This window comes from Strongylocentrotus purpuratus, unplaced genomic scaffold, assembly GCF_000002235.5.
Source record: "Strongylocentrotus purpuratus isolate Spur 01 unplaced genomic scaffold, Spur_5.0 spur5_contig_153, whole genome shotgun sequence".
NCBI classification, from domain to species: Eukaryota; Metazoa; Echinodermata; class Echinoidea; order Camarodonta; family Strongylocentrotidae; genus Strongylocentrotus; species Strongylocentrotus purpuratus.
Window position 1 is genome coordinate 1 of NW_022144799.1, and position 16,212 is coordinate 16,212.

The 16,212-nt window shown below is 37.1% G+C and overlaps 1 protein-coding gene across 1 annotated transcript; it reads right to left on the reverse strand.

The window, feature by feature from the left end:
• Window positions 1-9,977: 9,977 nt before the first annotated feature.
• LOC115921331 (small subunit processome component 20 homolog) lies at window positions 9,978-16,112 on the reverse strand (the record flags this gene model as incomplete). The annotated part of the gene is made up of 9 exons (XM_030978737.1): window positions 9,978-10,118; window positions 10,737-10,882; window positions 11,482-11,890; window positions 12,272-12,613; window positions 12,934-13,095; window positions 13,457-13,576; window positions 13,920-14,039; window positions 14,323-14,424; window positions 16,005-16,112. Coding segments are annotated over 9 exons (1,650 nt in total), but the record flags the coding sequence as incomplete, so codon positions are not given.
• Between the last annotated feature and the right edge of the window lie 100 nt (window positions 16,113-16,212).

A 16,212-nucleotide genomic window follows, 5' to 3' on the forward strand; every position in this document is an offset into this window, starting at 1 on the left:
CGGCCAGCCAGCCGGCCTGCCAGCCTGCCAGCCAGCCAGCCTGCCAGCCAGCCAGCTGGAAACAATCAGCTAGATGTGTTCACTAAGGTAGGACTAACCCTTTGTTTCAGCCATTAGCGCTCAATCGAGCCAGTGACACCCAAGACCCAGGATCTCAAGACCCAAGTACAGTTTGCAAGTGGAGTCGTTCGATGGATTTCTCAGAGTGAGCCAGATTTTTCTTGTTCCCGTTCCATTATTGTGTGAACAACTGAAACCACCCTTGAGAAATGTAATTGCAAATCTTCTACGACATCTCTCACGAGTAGAGTTTACACTTTATAAACCTCTAAAGTAGGGTTGAAAACAAATCAAAATTTCATATGCTATTTTCACTGTAAGAATTTGACATTAATTTGACAAAAAATTAACTTTCACTTTTCTCTTGTAATGTGAGCATATTTTGTTTTGAGGATTGAAAAATAATCGACATGTAAAAAAAATGTATTGGAATGCTATTTTCACCGTAAGAATTTGACATAACATTTTTCCAGTGTGGTTCAGATAGGTGTTGTGACCATGTGGGTTCAGTCATGTGGTTGCTAAGGCAAAGCATCTGCCGTTGTGAAGCAAAGCTAATCTACTTACGTACTTAGACGCTATAGCAGAGGAGTGATATTCATGCACCACAAAAAAAATCATGGCCTTTTGGAACGTTGTGTTTCATATGCAAAGTATGATTGAAAAGTTAAATTATAATGGAAGAAGAAATTCTTAGCTTCATGTCAGTAAAAATATCGCCGTTTTCATCAATGCCAAAACGTCAATACTGGTTTACTGGTATAGCTGACCTTCGAAAAACTTCCCAAAATCTCTGTATTTATATCTTTTTCTCTAGGAATTTCTCAAAATTGTTATTTCGCGAGAAGTTTGAACACTTATATCATCTAAGTATATTCCGAATTTCAGCTTAATATGTTGTTGCAAACGCTAGTGCTACAATTTGAACCATCTCCATGGAAAATATCGACGATGATTTCTGCCAACCCAAGTAACATGCATCGTTCAGCAAAGCTCCTTAGGTGCTACGGTTGACCGATTTTGGCCAAGCCAGGCATTTCGTATTGTAGATTAGCATATTCATCAGTGTCTCTCTGCGTGTTTTGGCATGAGTCTCGGTATCAACCAATGGAAGCTGGCAAAAAGGGTGATATTTATCAATTAACTCGTGAAGGAGGCTTTTCTCATAATTTTGCTGCACACCATAATGGATAGGAACCTTATTAATATTCGTGAGGCTTGACAAGAACAGCTGTTGCAAACGTCAGTGTTACAACTCTCAATGATGCACGTATTTAGCCAGGATATTTATCAAATTTCAACGAAAGTTATGAACACATCACAACAATTTTTAGCACATACTTGGATCATATGAGTAAGGTAAGCCCCGAAAGTTTCATGAAGATACGGTTTTCGAAAACGGAGAAATCAATTTCAAAGATGAAATGTTGTGTAACCTTTAGAAATCGCCCTTGGCAACCACATGACTGGGTTGGTGGTGGTGCATGTATGTGTTTTTGGGGTGGTGGTTTTTCGCAGGTCGTCGGCTCAAATTGAGCATGTGTCATCGGCTCAAATTGAGCGTTCGCTGCAAACACTCCAGGATCAAGATGGATTATGGGATCTGTATATCCCTACATCCAAACGCAACACCAGCAGGACTATGGGATCATCTATATCCCCGTGTCCATCTAGGGGTGGATCTTGGGTGGCAATCGTGGGGGGGGGGGGGGGGGGGGGGGATCTACTCCATGGGAAGCAAAATTTGATAATTTTTGGCCTCAGTACTATTAGTGGGAAACTTGCCCCCTGGATCTGCCCCTGCTGCAAGGCTCCAATAAATTGTACCTAATTAGCTTGTGCACTGCCTTTATGGCATAAACATTCTTTAGAAGTAAACCCCTCATTTTAGACTGTCATCTTTGAATCAATAGCAAGACAACAATCAGCCAAGCAGCAGGGGAGCCAGCCAGCCAGCCAGCCATCGGAAAATCTTTTTTTTTTAAAATAAATTGGATCACCAATTATTGAAATGAAAATTTCACTCTCTAAATAGGGTTTTTCTTTAGTTCAGGGGATCTGCTATATCCCGCTGAAAACTTATAAGGCTATGGGATCTCTATATCCCTATGCCGTTAGGGCTTAGGGTGGTGCGGCGGTATCGATTACTAATCGGAGTCTGACTGGGTGCTTCAATTGAGGTGCGGCGAAAATCCAGCACAGATTCAAGGGGCGAGTTGCGTCCGCGTGGTAGGTCCGCCTTCCACGTGGGGCGTGGGTCCTACGCAGCGGCCTGGAAACCCTAGGATGCCGTGCCATAAAGGAGCAGGTAGTGCGTCCCTCTTTATAGGGGCGTGGCCCTGTATTCACAGCCGGCAAACGCTGCTACTTCCTATCAGACCGCATGAACCCGTAAGGGGGATGGACTTAGGGGGGCACGCATATAGGTTAGGGTGCTTTCCTGGTCCTTCGGGGCTGGGCGGGCGGACCGGACAGTCGATAACTGTGTCTGGCCCTCCGGGGCCTACCTTTTATCCAGCAATGGGCCTGACGATACTGAAAGCGTGTTGGGGCTGGTATCCTGGGACCTTCTCGTGGTGGCCCTGTTTAAACAGACCTTACCAGGATATTTGACCTGCTCAGTGAACAGGAATCAGTTAATCACAATTTGAATTCGTCATTGTGGCATTAATTTAAAAAAAAAAAAAAAAAAATCGGTTTTCTAATAACAAAAGATATAAAATCTCTGAACACTATACCATTTTGGTCCAAATTGGCATTTCCATTTCATCCTATTTGAAACCCATTTGAAAAATTGCTCCAAAAAGTGTTTTCAGTAATTCTGAATCATGTTCACTGAGCGGATCACATCAATTCATATTTTATTTCCAAAAAGGATGGAAGATTAGGGGCTGATTGCCTTAAAACACCAAAAACTTTAATAAAAAAAACATTCAATTCCATGACAAGAGGAAGTTTTGCGAAAAGAAATTCAAATTTGCAGTCAAAATCCAATGAGATCTTATTAGCGATGAGATAACTGTGCTTCAGTTTTAAAAAAATGAAATATTAAGAACATGGGAAAAAATAACCGGAAAAGAAATATTTGAAAAGGAATTGAATTAAGAAAGAACATTAATTGTTGATTTGAAAAAACAACATGCTTGGATCATTGTGCCAATTGGTGCACTCTTGAATATGGAAAAGGGTTTGGTGTTGAAATAAAAAAGGATAAATAGTGCAAGAGAAGTACCTAGAGTTGAAGAACATCTATCAAACATCACCTCAGAATTGTTTTTAATTTAAAAGACGATTCTGGTTAAAACATTTGGTAAAATTGTTGTATTTATTTATCTATTTCTTGAGGTAAATTTCATCTGACAGCACAAATGATGGAGGCAGATGGCATCAGAGTCTAGAGAAAATTGTCTCATCAAAACTGAGCAGAGTGGACATCTTAGTGGTAAGCATAAGAATGAGCAAACTTCTTTTTAACCTGGCTGATTTAATTAACAACTTTCCAAACCTAAAATCTAAATCCAATGTTTTACCACCAAAATTAGATCCTCCCATGCTTACTTTTCTCAAAAAAAAGCCTCTTAAAAAACAAAAAGAAAGTAGCGCTTGAGAACCACACCTTGCCTTAATGTGTAAGAAAATACAATGTATATTGCAACTGTTAATTTGCATTGCTGATATTTCTTGATTTATTTTTGTATTTTCAGCAGATGTACTGACTACGAAAAGGCAAAATTATGGAGACCTCGGAACAAGATTGTATGTTTACTGAGGTAACTATTCTCAGTTGTTGTTGAATTATTGACTGAAGCAATCCTAATGAGACAATTTTCACTTGTGACTCGTTCTTGCAAAACCCGAAGGTTCTTGTAGGCCAAGGCAAGTAAAACACTAGTGCACTTTAGACCATGGAAATGGTGTATAACTGCTCAAAATGTTTGTTTAATCAATTTTGATACAGTTGCATTTCTACACTGGATGGGGTGTTTTGCAAATGAATTTTCTAAAATTGCAGGAAGCAACCAAATTTTCATTTGTTTTGAGACCTTTCAATAATGTATTTCCTTAAAATAATGTCTTTCCAATATATCTCTGGCAAACAGTTGAATTGCCACATCTAGATTCAATTTCAATATGGGAAAAAGTGCTACAGATATTTTATTATAAATGATACTTAAAAACCATTTGCGTTCTTTTCTTGAAGGTTTTCCGAAGACGTCTTCTGGCAGAAACATCTTGGAGGACATTGGCCAAGAAGGAGGTACAAACTACATGAGGCTACAACATGAAGCTTCACTCTAACCTATGATGTCTACTTTTGGAACTTTTTCATTTCTCTCAAAATGCTTCTCAATTTGGAAAGGCCTTTGTCTATAAAACTAGGAAACAGTCAAAATCAGGCACAACTGAAACCCCCCCCCCCAACGTTATCATCTTTGCCCAAATATTCAAAACTGATTGGTAATGAGTGATATTAAATGTTTGACCACAAATCTCGGTAAAATGTAAGGTTAACCCCTTGTCATTTTTTGGCCAATTTTGCGTTGAAAGTGAAATTGCTGCAAACTCGCAGTGAAGATGCTCAACCTGAAGCACGTTTCTACACGTCTCCTGGATAGATAGGACAAAATCAATCAGTAATGAAATGTTTCTTCAAAATCATTTACTTTTGTGCAATACATTCAAGTTGTTTATTGATGAATACTTAATGAATCTCCTCTTGCATCAACAGGGATTCTGTGTCGTTTGTAAGAAAGTAACCCTTTGATCAATTTAGTGGAAAATGTAAGGTTAACCCCTTGCTATTTATAATTAAATTTTGTTACAAATCGCCTTGTCTTTATTTCAACCTGATATCAGAGGTGTCCTTGCTCACGTTTTGTAACCTTTGGAAAAGGCACGTTATAAATGTTGTTGTTATTATTATTACATGTACTGTTGAAGATAAACATGTTTTTCTTCTCCAATATCTGATTAATTCAGAGATTCAATAAAACAAATATGGTGAAAAAAAAGTATATTTTGTACTGATTTTCATTTGGCGTATTCTGAATGACAAGTTTATTTCGTCAAAGTTACTTGTATGACATTCTTAATTCGTTTACCAACGGAAGTTGAAAACAAGCTTACTTATTGGTGTGTCAGAAGTTGAGTTATGCTACAAAACATGTACTTGTCCATGTAAAATTTAAATCTATTTACCTATTTTATCCGACTTTATTTTATGAGTGAGATATTGAATAACAGCTGTTGAACTGTTTTATTTAATGTTGAGAAACAAGTACTGGAATAAATACAGTAAAACTGATTTAAAGCCAATCTTTGGAGTCTTTATTATGACTGAAGATACAGTGAATTTAGCTCAAGGGTTGAAAGACTTGGAACACTGTTGATTGCCCCTGGGATGGAGGTTACAGCCCTGGGAACAAGGTTTATGCCCTGGGAATGAGGTTAACAGCCCTGGGAACAAGGTTGATGCCCTGGGAAGGAGGTTAACAGCCCTGGGAACAAGGTTGGTGCACTGGGAAGGAGGTTAACAGCCCTGGGAACAAGGTTGATGCCACTGGGATGAGGATGAAATGGACTAAAATATACAAACTTGTTCAAAAACTTGTTTTTAAATTCAATCATTTATTTGTACCATAACGCTTGTATAAACCAGATGAAGAATTTAAAAACGGGTTATCTTGCATTAATAAGTATTTCTAAGTCGTTTGCAGAAAAGTCAATTTTTGGCCCAATTTAACGAAAAAATATAAGGTTAACCCCTTGCAATTTTTTTCAATTTGGCCGAAAAATAAAGGTACATAAAATTACACTAAAGATGCCCAAGGGTTCCTTAAACACATTCCTACACATTTCCTGGACAAAAAGTGCCATTCAGAAGAAAGAATGCATAAATATTTTAAGCAAAATAAGTCCAAAATGATAATATGTGACCAAAAACTGGATTATTTTTGCCCAATTTCTCAAAATTCTCGATGTATGAATACTGAAAATGTGTTCCTGGTGCATCAAGAGGTATTTCTGAGTCGTTTACAGAAAAGTCAATTTTTGGCCCAATTAACGAAAAATGTAAGGCTAACCCCTTGTTTTTTTGTCAATTTTGGCCCCAAAAATAAAGTTGCTTAAAAATTACACAAAAGATGCCCAAGGGTCCCTTAAACACATTCCTACACATTTCCTGGACAAAAAGTGCCATTTAGAAGAAAGAATGCATCAATATTTTAAGCAAAATAAGTCCAAAATGATAATTTTTGACCAAAAACTGGATTACTTTTGCCCAATTTCTCAAAATTCTCGATGTATGAATACTGAAATGAGTTCCTGGTGCATCAAGAGGTATTTCCGAGTCGTTTACAGAAAAGTTAATTTTTGCCCAAATTTCAGTAAAAATGTAAGGCTAACCCCTTGTTTTTTTTTTCAATTTTGCCAAAAAAAAAGTTGCTCAAAAATTACACGAAAGACGCCCAAGGGTCCCTTATAACACATTCCTACACATTTTCTGGACAAAAAGTGCCATTTAGAAGAATGCATAAATATTTTATGCAAAATAAGTCCAAATGATAATTTTTGACCAAAAATTTGAATATATTTTGCCCAATTTCTTAAAATTCTCGATGTTTGAATACTGAAATGTGTTCCTGGTGCATCAAGAGGTATTTCTGAGTCGTTTACAGAAAAGTCAATTTTTGGCCAATTTCAGTAAAAATGTAAGGCTAACCCCTTGTTTTTTTTTTCAATTTTGGCCAAAAACAAAGTTGCTCACAAATACATGAAGACGCCCAAGGGTCCCTTATACACATTCCTACACATTTTCTGGACAAAAAGTGCCATTTAGAAGAAAGAATGCATCAATATTTTAAGCAAAATAAGTCCAAAATGATAATTTTGACCAAAAACTGGATTATTTTTGCCCAATTTCTCAAAATTCTCAATGTTTGAATACTGAAATGTGTTTCCTGGTGCATCAAGAGGTATTTCTGAGTCGTTTACAGAAAGTCAATTTTTGGCCAAATTTCAGTAAAAATGTAGGCTAACCCCTTGTTTTTTTTTTCAATTTGGCCCAAAAAAAAAGTTGCTCACAAATACATGAAAGACGCCCAAGGGTCCCTTATACACATTCCTACACATTTCTGGACAAAAAGTGCCATTCAGAAGAAAGAATGCATAAATATTTCAAGCAAAATAAGTCCAAAATGATAATTTGTGACCAAAAACTGGATTATTTTGCCCAATTTCTCAAAATCTCAATGTTTGAATACTGAAATGTGTTCCTGGTGCATCAAGAGGTATTTCTGAGTCGTTTACAGAAAAGTCAATTTTTGGCCAAATTTCGGTAAAAATGTAAGGTAACCCCTTGTTTTTTTTTGCAATTTTGGCCAAAAAATAAAGTTGCTTAAAAATTACACGAAAGATGCCCAAGGGTCCCTTAAAAACATTCCTACACATTTCCTGGACAAAAAGTGCCATTTAGAAGAAAGAATGCATCAATATTTTAAGCAAAATAAGTCCAAAATGATAATTTGTGACCCAAAACTGGATTATTTTTGCCCAATTTCTCAAAATTCTCGATGTTTGAATACTGAAATGTGTTCCTGGTGCATCAAGAGGTATTTCTGAGTCGTTTACAGAAAAGTCAATTTTTGGCCAAATTTCAGTAAAAATGTAAGGCTAACCCCTTGTTTTTTTTTTCAATTTTGGCCAAAAAAAAAAGTTGCTTAAAAATTACACGAAAGATGCCCAAGGGTCCCTTATACACATTCCTACACATTTTCTGGACAAAAAGTGCCATTTAGAAGAAAGAATGCATAAATATTTTAAGCAAAATAAGTCCAAAATGATAATTTGTGACCAAAAACTGGATTATTTTTGCCCAATTTCTCAAAATTCTCAATGTTTGAATACTGAAATGTGTTCCTGGTGCATCAAGAGGTATTTCTGAGTCGTTTACAGAAAAGTCAATTTTTGCCAAATTTCGGTAAAAATGTAAGGCTAACCCCTTGTTTTTTTTGCAATTTTGGCCAAAAAATAAAGTTGCTTAAAAATACACGAAAGATGCCCAAGGGTCCCTTAAACACATTCCTACACATTTCCTGGACAAAAAGTGCCATTTAGAAGAAAGAATGCATCAATATTTTAAGCAAAATAATTAAGTCAAAATGATAATTTGTGACCCAAAACTGGATTATTTTTGCCCAATTTCTCAAAATTCTCGATGTATGAATACTGAAATGTGTTCCTGGTGCATCAAAAGGTATTTCTGAGTCGTTTACAGAAAAGTCAATTTTGGGCCAAATTTCAGTAAAAATGTAAGGCTAACCCCTTGATTTTTTTCAATTTTGGCCCAAAAAATGAAGTTGCTTAAAAATTACACGAAAGACGCCCAAGGGTCCCTTAAACAATTCCTACACAATTCCTGGACAAAAAGTGCCATTTAGAAGAAAGAATGCATCAATATTTTAAGCAAAATAAGTCCAAAATGATAATTTTTGACCAAAAACTGGATTATTTTGCCCAATTTCTCAAAATTCTCAATGTTTGAATACTGAAATGTGTTCCTGGTGCATCAAGAGGTATTTCTGAGTCGTTTACAGAAAAGTCAATTTTTGGCCAAATTTCAGTAAAAATGTAAACCCCTTGTTTTTTTTTTTCAATTTGGCCCAAAAAAAAGTTGCTCACAAATTACATGAAAGACGCCCAAGGTCCCTTAAACACATTCCTACACATTTTCTGGACAAAAAGTGCAATTTAGAAGAAAGAATGCATAAATATTTTAAGCAAAATAAGTCCAAAATGATAATTTGTGACCAAAACCTGGATTATTTTTGCCCAATTTCTCAAAATTCTCGATGTATGAATACTGAAATGTGTTCCTGGTGCATCAAGAGGTATTTCTGAGTCGTTTACAGAAAAGTCAATTTTTGGCCCAATTTAACAAAAATGTAAGGCTAACCCCTTGTTTTTTTGTCAATTTTGGCCCCAAAAATAAAGTTGCTTAAAAATTACACAAAGATGCCCAAGGGTCCCTTAAACACATTCCTACACATTTCCTGGACAAAAAGTGCCATTTAGAAGAAAGAATGCATCAATATTTTAAGCAAAATAAGTCCAAAATGATAATTTTTGACCAAAAACTGGATTACTTTGCCCAATTTCTCAAAATTCTCGATGTTTGAATACTGAAATGTGTTCCTGGTGCATCAAGAGGTATTTCTGAGTCGTTTACAGAAAAGTCAATTTTTGCCCAAATTGCATTAAAAATGTTTTTTTTTTGAATTTTGGCAAAAAATAAAGTTGCTTAAAAATTACACGAAAGACGCCCAAGGGTCCCTTAAACACATTCCTACACATTTCCTAGACAAAAAGTGCCATTTAGAAGAAAGAATGCATCAATATTTTAAGCAAAATAAGTCCAAAATGATAATTTTTGACCAAAAACTGGATTATATTTGCCCAATTTCTCAAAATTCTCGATGTTTGAATACTGAAATGTGTTCCTGGTGCATCAAGAGGTATTTCTGAGTCGTTTACAGAAAAGTCAATTTTTGGCCAAATCGCATTTAAAATGTAAGGCTAACCCCTTGTTTTTTTTTCAATTTTGGCAAAAAATAAAGTTGCTCAAAAATTACAAGAAAGACGCCCAAGGGTCCCTTAAACACATTCCCTACACATTTCCTGGACAGAAAATTTATACAGTAATTATTCCATAATCCCACATGGGTTGATTTTCAATCAATGCATCATTCAAAAAAAAAATGAATAACTTTTTGCATTGCTAGAAAGGTAGTAGTTAAAAAACAAAACCATTTCCTATTGAGAAATAATTTGCTTAATTTAGTGATGTCAAAATAGAAACAATAATCTCCATGTGCGTGCAACTGGTTAGCACAATTCAAAACGTACCATGACAATGGCATCTAGGTTCCATCTGAGAGTTTTGCCTTTTTGACAATATGGTACCTGGGTCTTAGCTGCTGTAGTCGTCTCTTCTTGGCTTCCTTCTTGTTCTGATGCTTCTTCTCTTTAGGTTTTGCTGCTTGGACTGGATCAGCAACAGCCTGAACATGAGAGGGGGGGGGAGAACAAGACAATCAATGAATGAGGAAAACAGAGGAAAGGGGCAAAATCTGACTTAATCTTACGTCATGCAAGAGTGTTTTTGGTAAGACATATGTGTCAACACACAGAACAATGAATACAACCAAACTGACCATCACAAATTTTCAACAGTGTTTCTGTGTAACAGCTTTGTCATTCACAAGTCTGATAGTTTTCTGCATCATTTAAAAGTTGAATTTAAATCACTTATTGAAAATTATTGCTGTGCTCTTTATTCTTCACAGTTCACAATTCACTTGGTTACAGTTTATTTGAATAGCTTGTGACTTGACTTGAGTCTGGATGACTTGTGATGACATGTGATGACTTGTGATGACTTGTGATGACTTGTGATGACTTGTGATGACTGATGACTTATGATAACTTGTGATGACTTGATATGACTTATGGTGACTTTAATATCATCATTATTAAAGTCCTCACAAGTCAAGAGTCCCTTAAACACGTTCTTACATGTTTCCTGGACAAAAAGTGCCAGTCCAAAGAAATAATGCATAAATTGATATGACTTGTGACTGACTCGATTACAGCTCCTAGGAAAAGTGACTCTTATTTACCTGTAGCGCCCTCTGTTGTTTGCGTTGGATTCTGGTCTGTGTGATGACCCTTTGGACGTCGGCATAAGCATGAGAGAATGTCTCCAATCCCACAAGGCCCTTGATGAGATCCAATGCTTCCTGACAAAGCTGACGAAGATCGTTGTCTGGTGGAGAAATCAAGACAAGAAAGTCTGATTACTAAAAACCAATCAAGAAAAGCATCGCTGTAGATCCAGAAAAAAAACAATCGTACTTGTTCATTCACAATGAGAGTAATATCAAGAAGTATCAGTTTCTTTAACAGTCTCAGTGAATTGACACGAACTGTGCTATACACGATATCAGAAACTACTTCTAAAAGATTTAATCAGTGGCTTCTAAATTTCAATTCATAATTACACAGATCTCACGGTTTTTTTTATGGTTCAACACCTTATCAAATACAACTAAAATCCCTGAATGCATAGTGAATAATATAGTAAAATATTTTTAATGGTATAATTTAATTTCCCTTTAAAACATAGGAACTCAAAAGGCTGCTGAAGCTGCATTTCAAACTGTAAATGAATATTCAAATCCGACAAGGCAAACCATCTGATGTAATCGAACATTCAGAATGAAAACCGTGCTAAAATTGACATTTTTCCAGCTTTTGTATTCAAAATCATGCTTCTTACTGTTTCTGTTTGACATTGTTCATTGTTTAAAACATTCCCTCAAAAACTAGTTCAGCAGAAGTGTTCACACAATAGATGTGTCTCACCTGCGTGTGACTTTTGATCGCCGATCTCCCGACACATCGGCTTCATCATTAGCTTCAGATAACTGGGCAATCTGTCTCCTCCTACATCCATTGCCATGGCAGCAAGCCACTTGACAACACAAGTCCGTCTCAGGGTCTGTTTGGGTGTCTTGGCTGCCTCTGAGGCAGCGATGCGACACATCCTCCTCAAGAACCAAGTCAAGTCAGCGGGGCTCGGAGTCCGACGTCCAAGTCCTTGTTTGTCCGTGTTGGTGGTATTCTGCTCTGCAGAGAGCTTGGGAGTCCTTTCATCATTTTCATCATCGTTTTCATCTTCACTGTCCAATCTCTCCTCCGTTTGGTAAATCTCAGTTTTATCCGGATACAAACGGTGGATGACTTTTCCAAGGAACACAAGATTTCTCACAACCTGAAATAAATTCAGTCATCAGAATAATTCAATTATCATAATATTGTCAAAACACAAAACTGTCAGAAACTAACCAGGTATCTTGTTAATAAAAATTTGAAGACTCAAGAATCTACCTTCTTGGGCTGCAAACATTTCATGTTTTAATTAAAATTGACACGAATTGGATAAATGTCACATCAAAATCACAATGGTCCAAGACATATAGTCGAGTCAATCATAATTTCAGTTACATGTCAATCACAAGTGAGTTCACACATAAGACCAAAAGAACAATAAACCTAAATTACAATGCAAGTGCCCAAATTTGACTGAGAATTAGGCAGAAATATGCTCTCAAGTGCTTATGCTTGAAGAAGATAAATCCTAATGATTTCTTACCTGATCTCCAAGATCTTTGTTCAGCAAGGCCGACTGAAGCTGCTTGCAAAATGTAAAGACTAACTCCCTGACGATTTCCTGTCCATGGTTCAATGGATACTCCACCGCCTCCATTTTACCTGTGACTCCGCCCCTTTCTTCATCAGCCTTCCTCTTGCGTTTTGTCTTCTTCCCCATCCGATGCTCATTGGCCGAGGTGTTGTAGTCCAGGTACCAGACGCAGCTTTCAGCATGGTTCGGCAATGATGTCTGGTTGTTTAGAAGCAAACAGGTCTCCAAAGAGCTGGGCCGAAACCAGACGCACCCAGGAGTGCGGATGGAGAAGATGAGATTGGATGGAATCTGAAGAAATCAGAAAAGATCAAATTATTTCAAAGTGAATGAATTTTTGGTTTATCCGTTGAGTTGGCATTGGGGTTTTGATTAAAACCCTCTGCACTGGTTAGTAGAATACTGGGGTTTCAGTTTTAGTCAAATAAACTTACGACTACTTGTTACATTTCTTTTGTTTTTCAACAGCTTTTGGAAGGGTGAAATAAATATAAATGATAAAATTTATTCAGATTCAGACAACCTAGAAAAACTATTCTGATTGTTTTGCAGGTTCCACTAGCCAAGCTAACCAGTGCTGGCATTTGCTACTGCTTTATCTCACTCCAAACCTTACCCCAGATTGCATTCAGGGTGTCTGTGTACGCCTTGTTGCCGATGATTGAACAGTGTTTAATCATCTTGGCTAACGCTGATAGCAAGTTGAACAACATGTGATCTGTATGTCTCTCCTCCACAGATGTATCATCTGTCTCCATCGCAGACATGCCATCCTGAGCAAGGACAAAATAAAGAGAAATTCATCATCGTAACCATTTTGTTAGGGGGGGGGGTAGGGAGGTTGACAGGAAACAGTGTGGGACCAGTGATTCTTACAAGCGGCGCCAACTCATCAATTTCAAGAAGTGTTGAACCCTTACTCTACTTCAGCCTCCAAAAATAAATATTCACTTGAAGAGAATGCCCAATTCCACCTGTTTCCAGGGTGAGCTTTACTATGTGGGTGAATAGCCACATGGCAAGCAATGTCAAGGCAATCGTCTGCTAAGCCCACGCCTACCTTCTGCAACCCATCTGGTTTGATATGTTCCTGTATCTGAGGAAGTATGTCATCAACCGTCGCTGGAAACCTGCCTCCTCGGCATCGACAAAGATGCCACAAAGCTGTGAGGCAAGACGCTGATGGGCTGGATTGTCGTCATGGAGCCAGTGGGTTGCCATGGTGAAGAGTTTGTCTCTCTTCTCTACCCGTAACTGGAAACAAAAAAAATGACAAAAACAAAACATAAAAAGTAGGCCAAGAATTATGATAGGCCAATGAAATAAATAATAATCTGTATTCAATTTCTTCTAAATGATTAAAAACCTGGCTATTTCTGACACAATTTGAGGAGAAAAATTTACACTGGTTGCTCTGAAGTTAATTTCCATTCAATGGACAATTCTTTTGTAGGTTGAGGTAGCTTGCTCCAGTGGTAACTCTATTGTCTGAATGATGCCTTATCTATGACTTCATGAGTGAAAAAAATAAAAATTCTACACTGTATGGCATTCCAATTTTATAATTTTTTGGACATAATAAAACATTATTTTTTACCTTCTGCAGCAATGACTTGATGGCCAATGCAGTGATCTTGCGACATTTAGCTGATTCATCGTTGACTAGTCTTGTTGCCATGGGAATAAAAAACATCCCTGCATATGTCTCCAGTGTTTTCTGTATCAATAACACCAAAAAGTAGATCTAAAAATCAAAGAATGTTTTTCAGTATTAAATTGTTTTAACTGATGCTCAGAGTATTACACTCCAAATGTTAACAAAAATTGTTGAGCATTATCTTATTAATTATATTCAATAGCCTAAGATAATATTCCATTTTTTAGGTTAATAGTATCACACCTCTGAGTTATGGAACAATAATTTAATATGAAACTTACAAGTCTAAATATGATGAATTGAGCTCATCAATAGAAAATTCCCCAAAAAGAGGATTTCTGACCTGTGGGAATGATGAGAAGATAGTGGCCAGCATCTCCAGCGAGGATTCACGGCCAGTCTCAAGGTCAAAGTTCAACTGTCTGACATAGAACTCTAGGTGGCGCTTCAGTTTGTCCCAAGAGGGTAGTCCAGAAGAAATTCAGTACAACCTGTGAAAGAAGAAACATGCAAGAAATATTGCTGGTTTGTGCAAAAGTGCAAAACATCAAGAGTGCAAAATCAAAACATTAGATTTTGCTTACTTTTAAACTTATATTTTTTTTAGGTCTTTAGAATTAGACAGTCGTTTCAAATATTTCTTATTTCTCATCAATTTATGTCCACACTCCTTATTTAAAAACAACGACTAGATAAATGTCCAATAAATAATTGCAACCACAAAGATATAACCGCCAGTCAATTCAACAGTATAGTCAAAAGGTTCATTTGAAAAGCTTGTGATGGGACTGGATGACTTGTGAAGACTTATGACAGACTCAACTACAGCCTTGCCCCAAAACTGTAAACATTCAAAAATCTATCTTACAATTCTTGAAATCCTACTTATAGTTAGGGAGGAACATTCTTGGTACAAAGAAAAGCTTGAAATCCTACTTATGCTCAGTCTTTACTATACCTGTCTGCATTGTAATTGACTGAAGGACTCTCGATGTAATCGATAGCTGAGCAACCTTCTTTATCACATCGTGCATCTCGGGTACAATCAACTTCCTCGACAGAATAGCCTGATGAAAACTAAACAGAATTGATTTTCAGGTGAATAAAGCTACTAGACAGAAGTGTGATTTGAACCTGCAACCTTCAAATACTGCACAGGTGTTTGACAGGACTGAGCTATCAAGCCCTCAGTTTGCATTCTCTCAGGTGAGGAAAGTACCGCTATGGCAGTCTTAATGCCTCAGCATCATAGTAGGTGAGGCTGTGATCTCATTTTAAGAGAAGGATATTCTTGGACCATGCTTCTTTTTGTGAGTGCATAGAAGACCTTCTTCATGCCAAGAATAGAAAGCCAGGTGTTAACCATTTACTTGAGTAGACCGAATGCCGTGGCTTGTCTGGTGTGATCATGCATGTCTTCCTCTGCGTAGGTCAGTAGAACCTGTAGTTGTTTCTCATCGATCATGTGTGCTTCACATCACGGACTAGCACTGTGACAGCCTACAAACAATGACAAGTCAATCACAAGTCAGTCACAAGTCTGTCACAAATAGAACACAAGTCAATCACAAGTCAATTGCAAGTGTATCACAAGTAAAGCACATGTCAAATACAGTACACGTAGTCAACCATGAGTCAATCATGGATGAATTTCAAGTCAAGCACAAGCCAATCACATAGCAATTAAAATTTTAACACAAGTTTATCACAAGTCAATCACAAGATGATTATCTTATGATTGACTTGTGATAGAAGTAAAAAACAAGTCAATCACACATGTCAATCACAAGTCAAGCAGTCTTAAGTCAAGTCACAAGCTTTTCCAATAATTTGCAACATCAGGCATTCCTTTCTCACTGTTAATCCCCTAAACTTGAGACAAGACTTGTGAGAGACTCAACTACAACTCTAAATTCAATTTATATTTATTCATTCATTCTGCTAGAATAACATGGCTTAATAATTGTTTTCTGATTTGAGGTTTTAAATGAACGATATCAAAAACATATGTTTCGTTCATCTGACCTTGAAACAGCTGACGACGATGTCAAAGTTAGCTCCTTTGCTGCTCCCGCCATCGCGTGGGTGTGCAGGATTTTGAAGAGTATCTTCGTCAATCTGAATGCACTTTTGCTGATGGAGGGCAGAGGGTACGTAGCATCCATGTGATGCAACGGAGGGCCACTACTGTCACCTAGACAAAGGATGCCATGGATGTCAAAAGTATATTAAA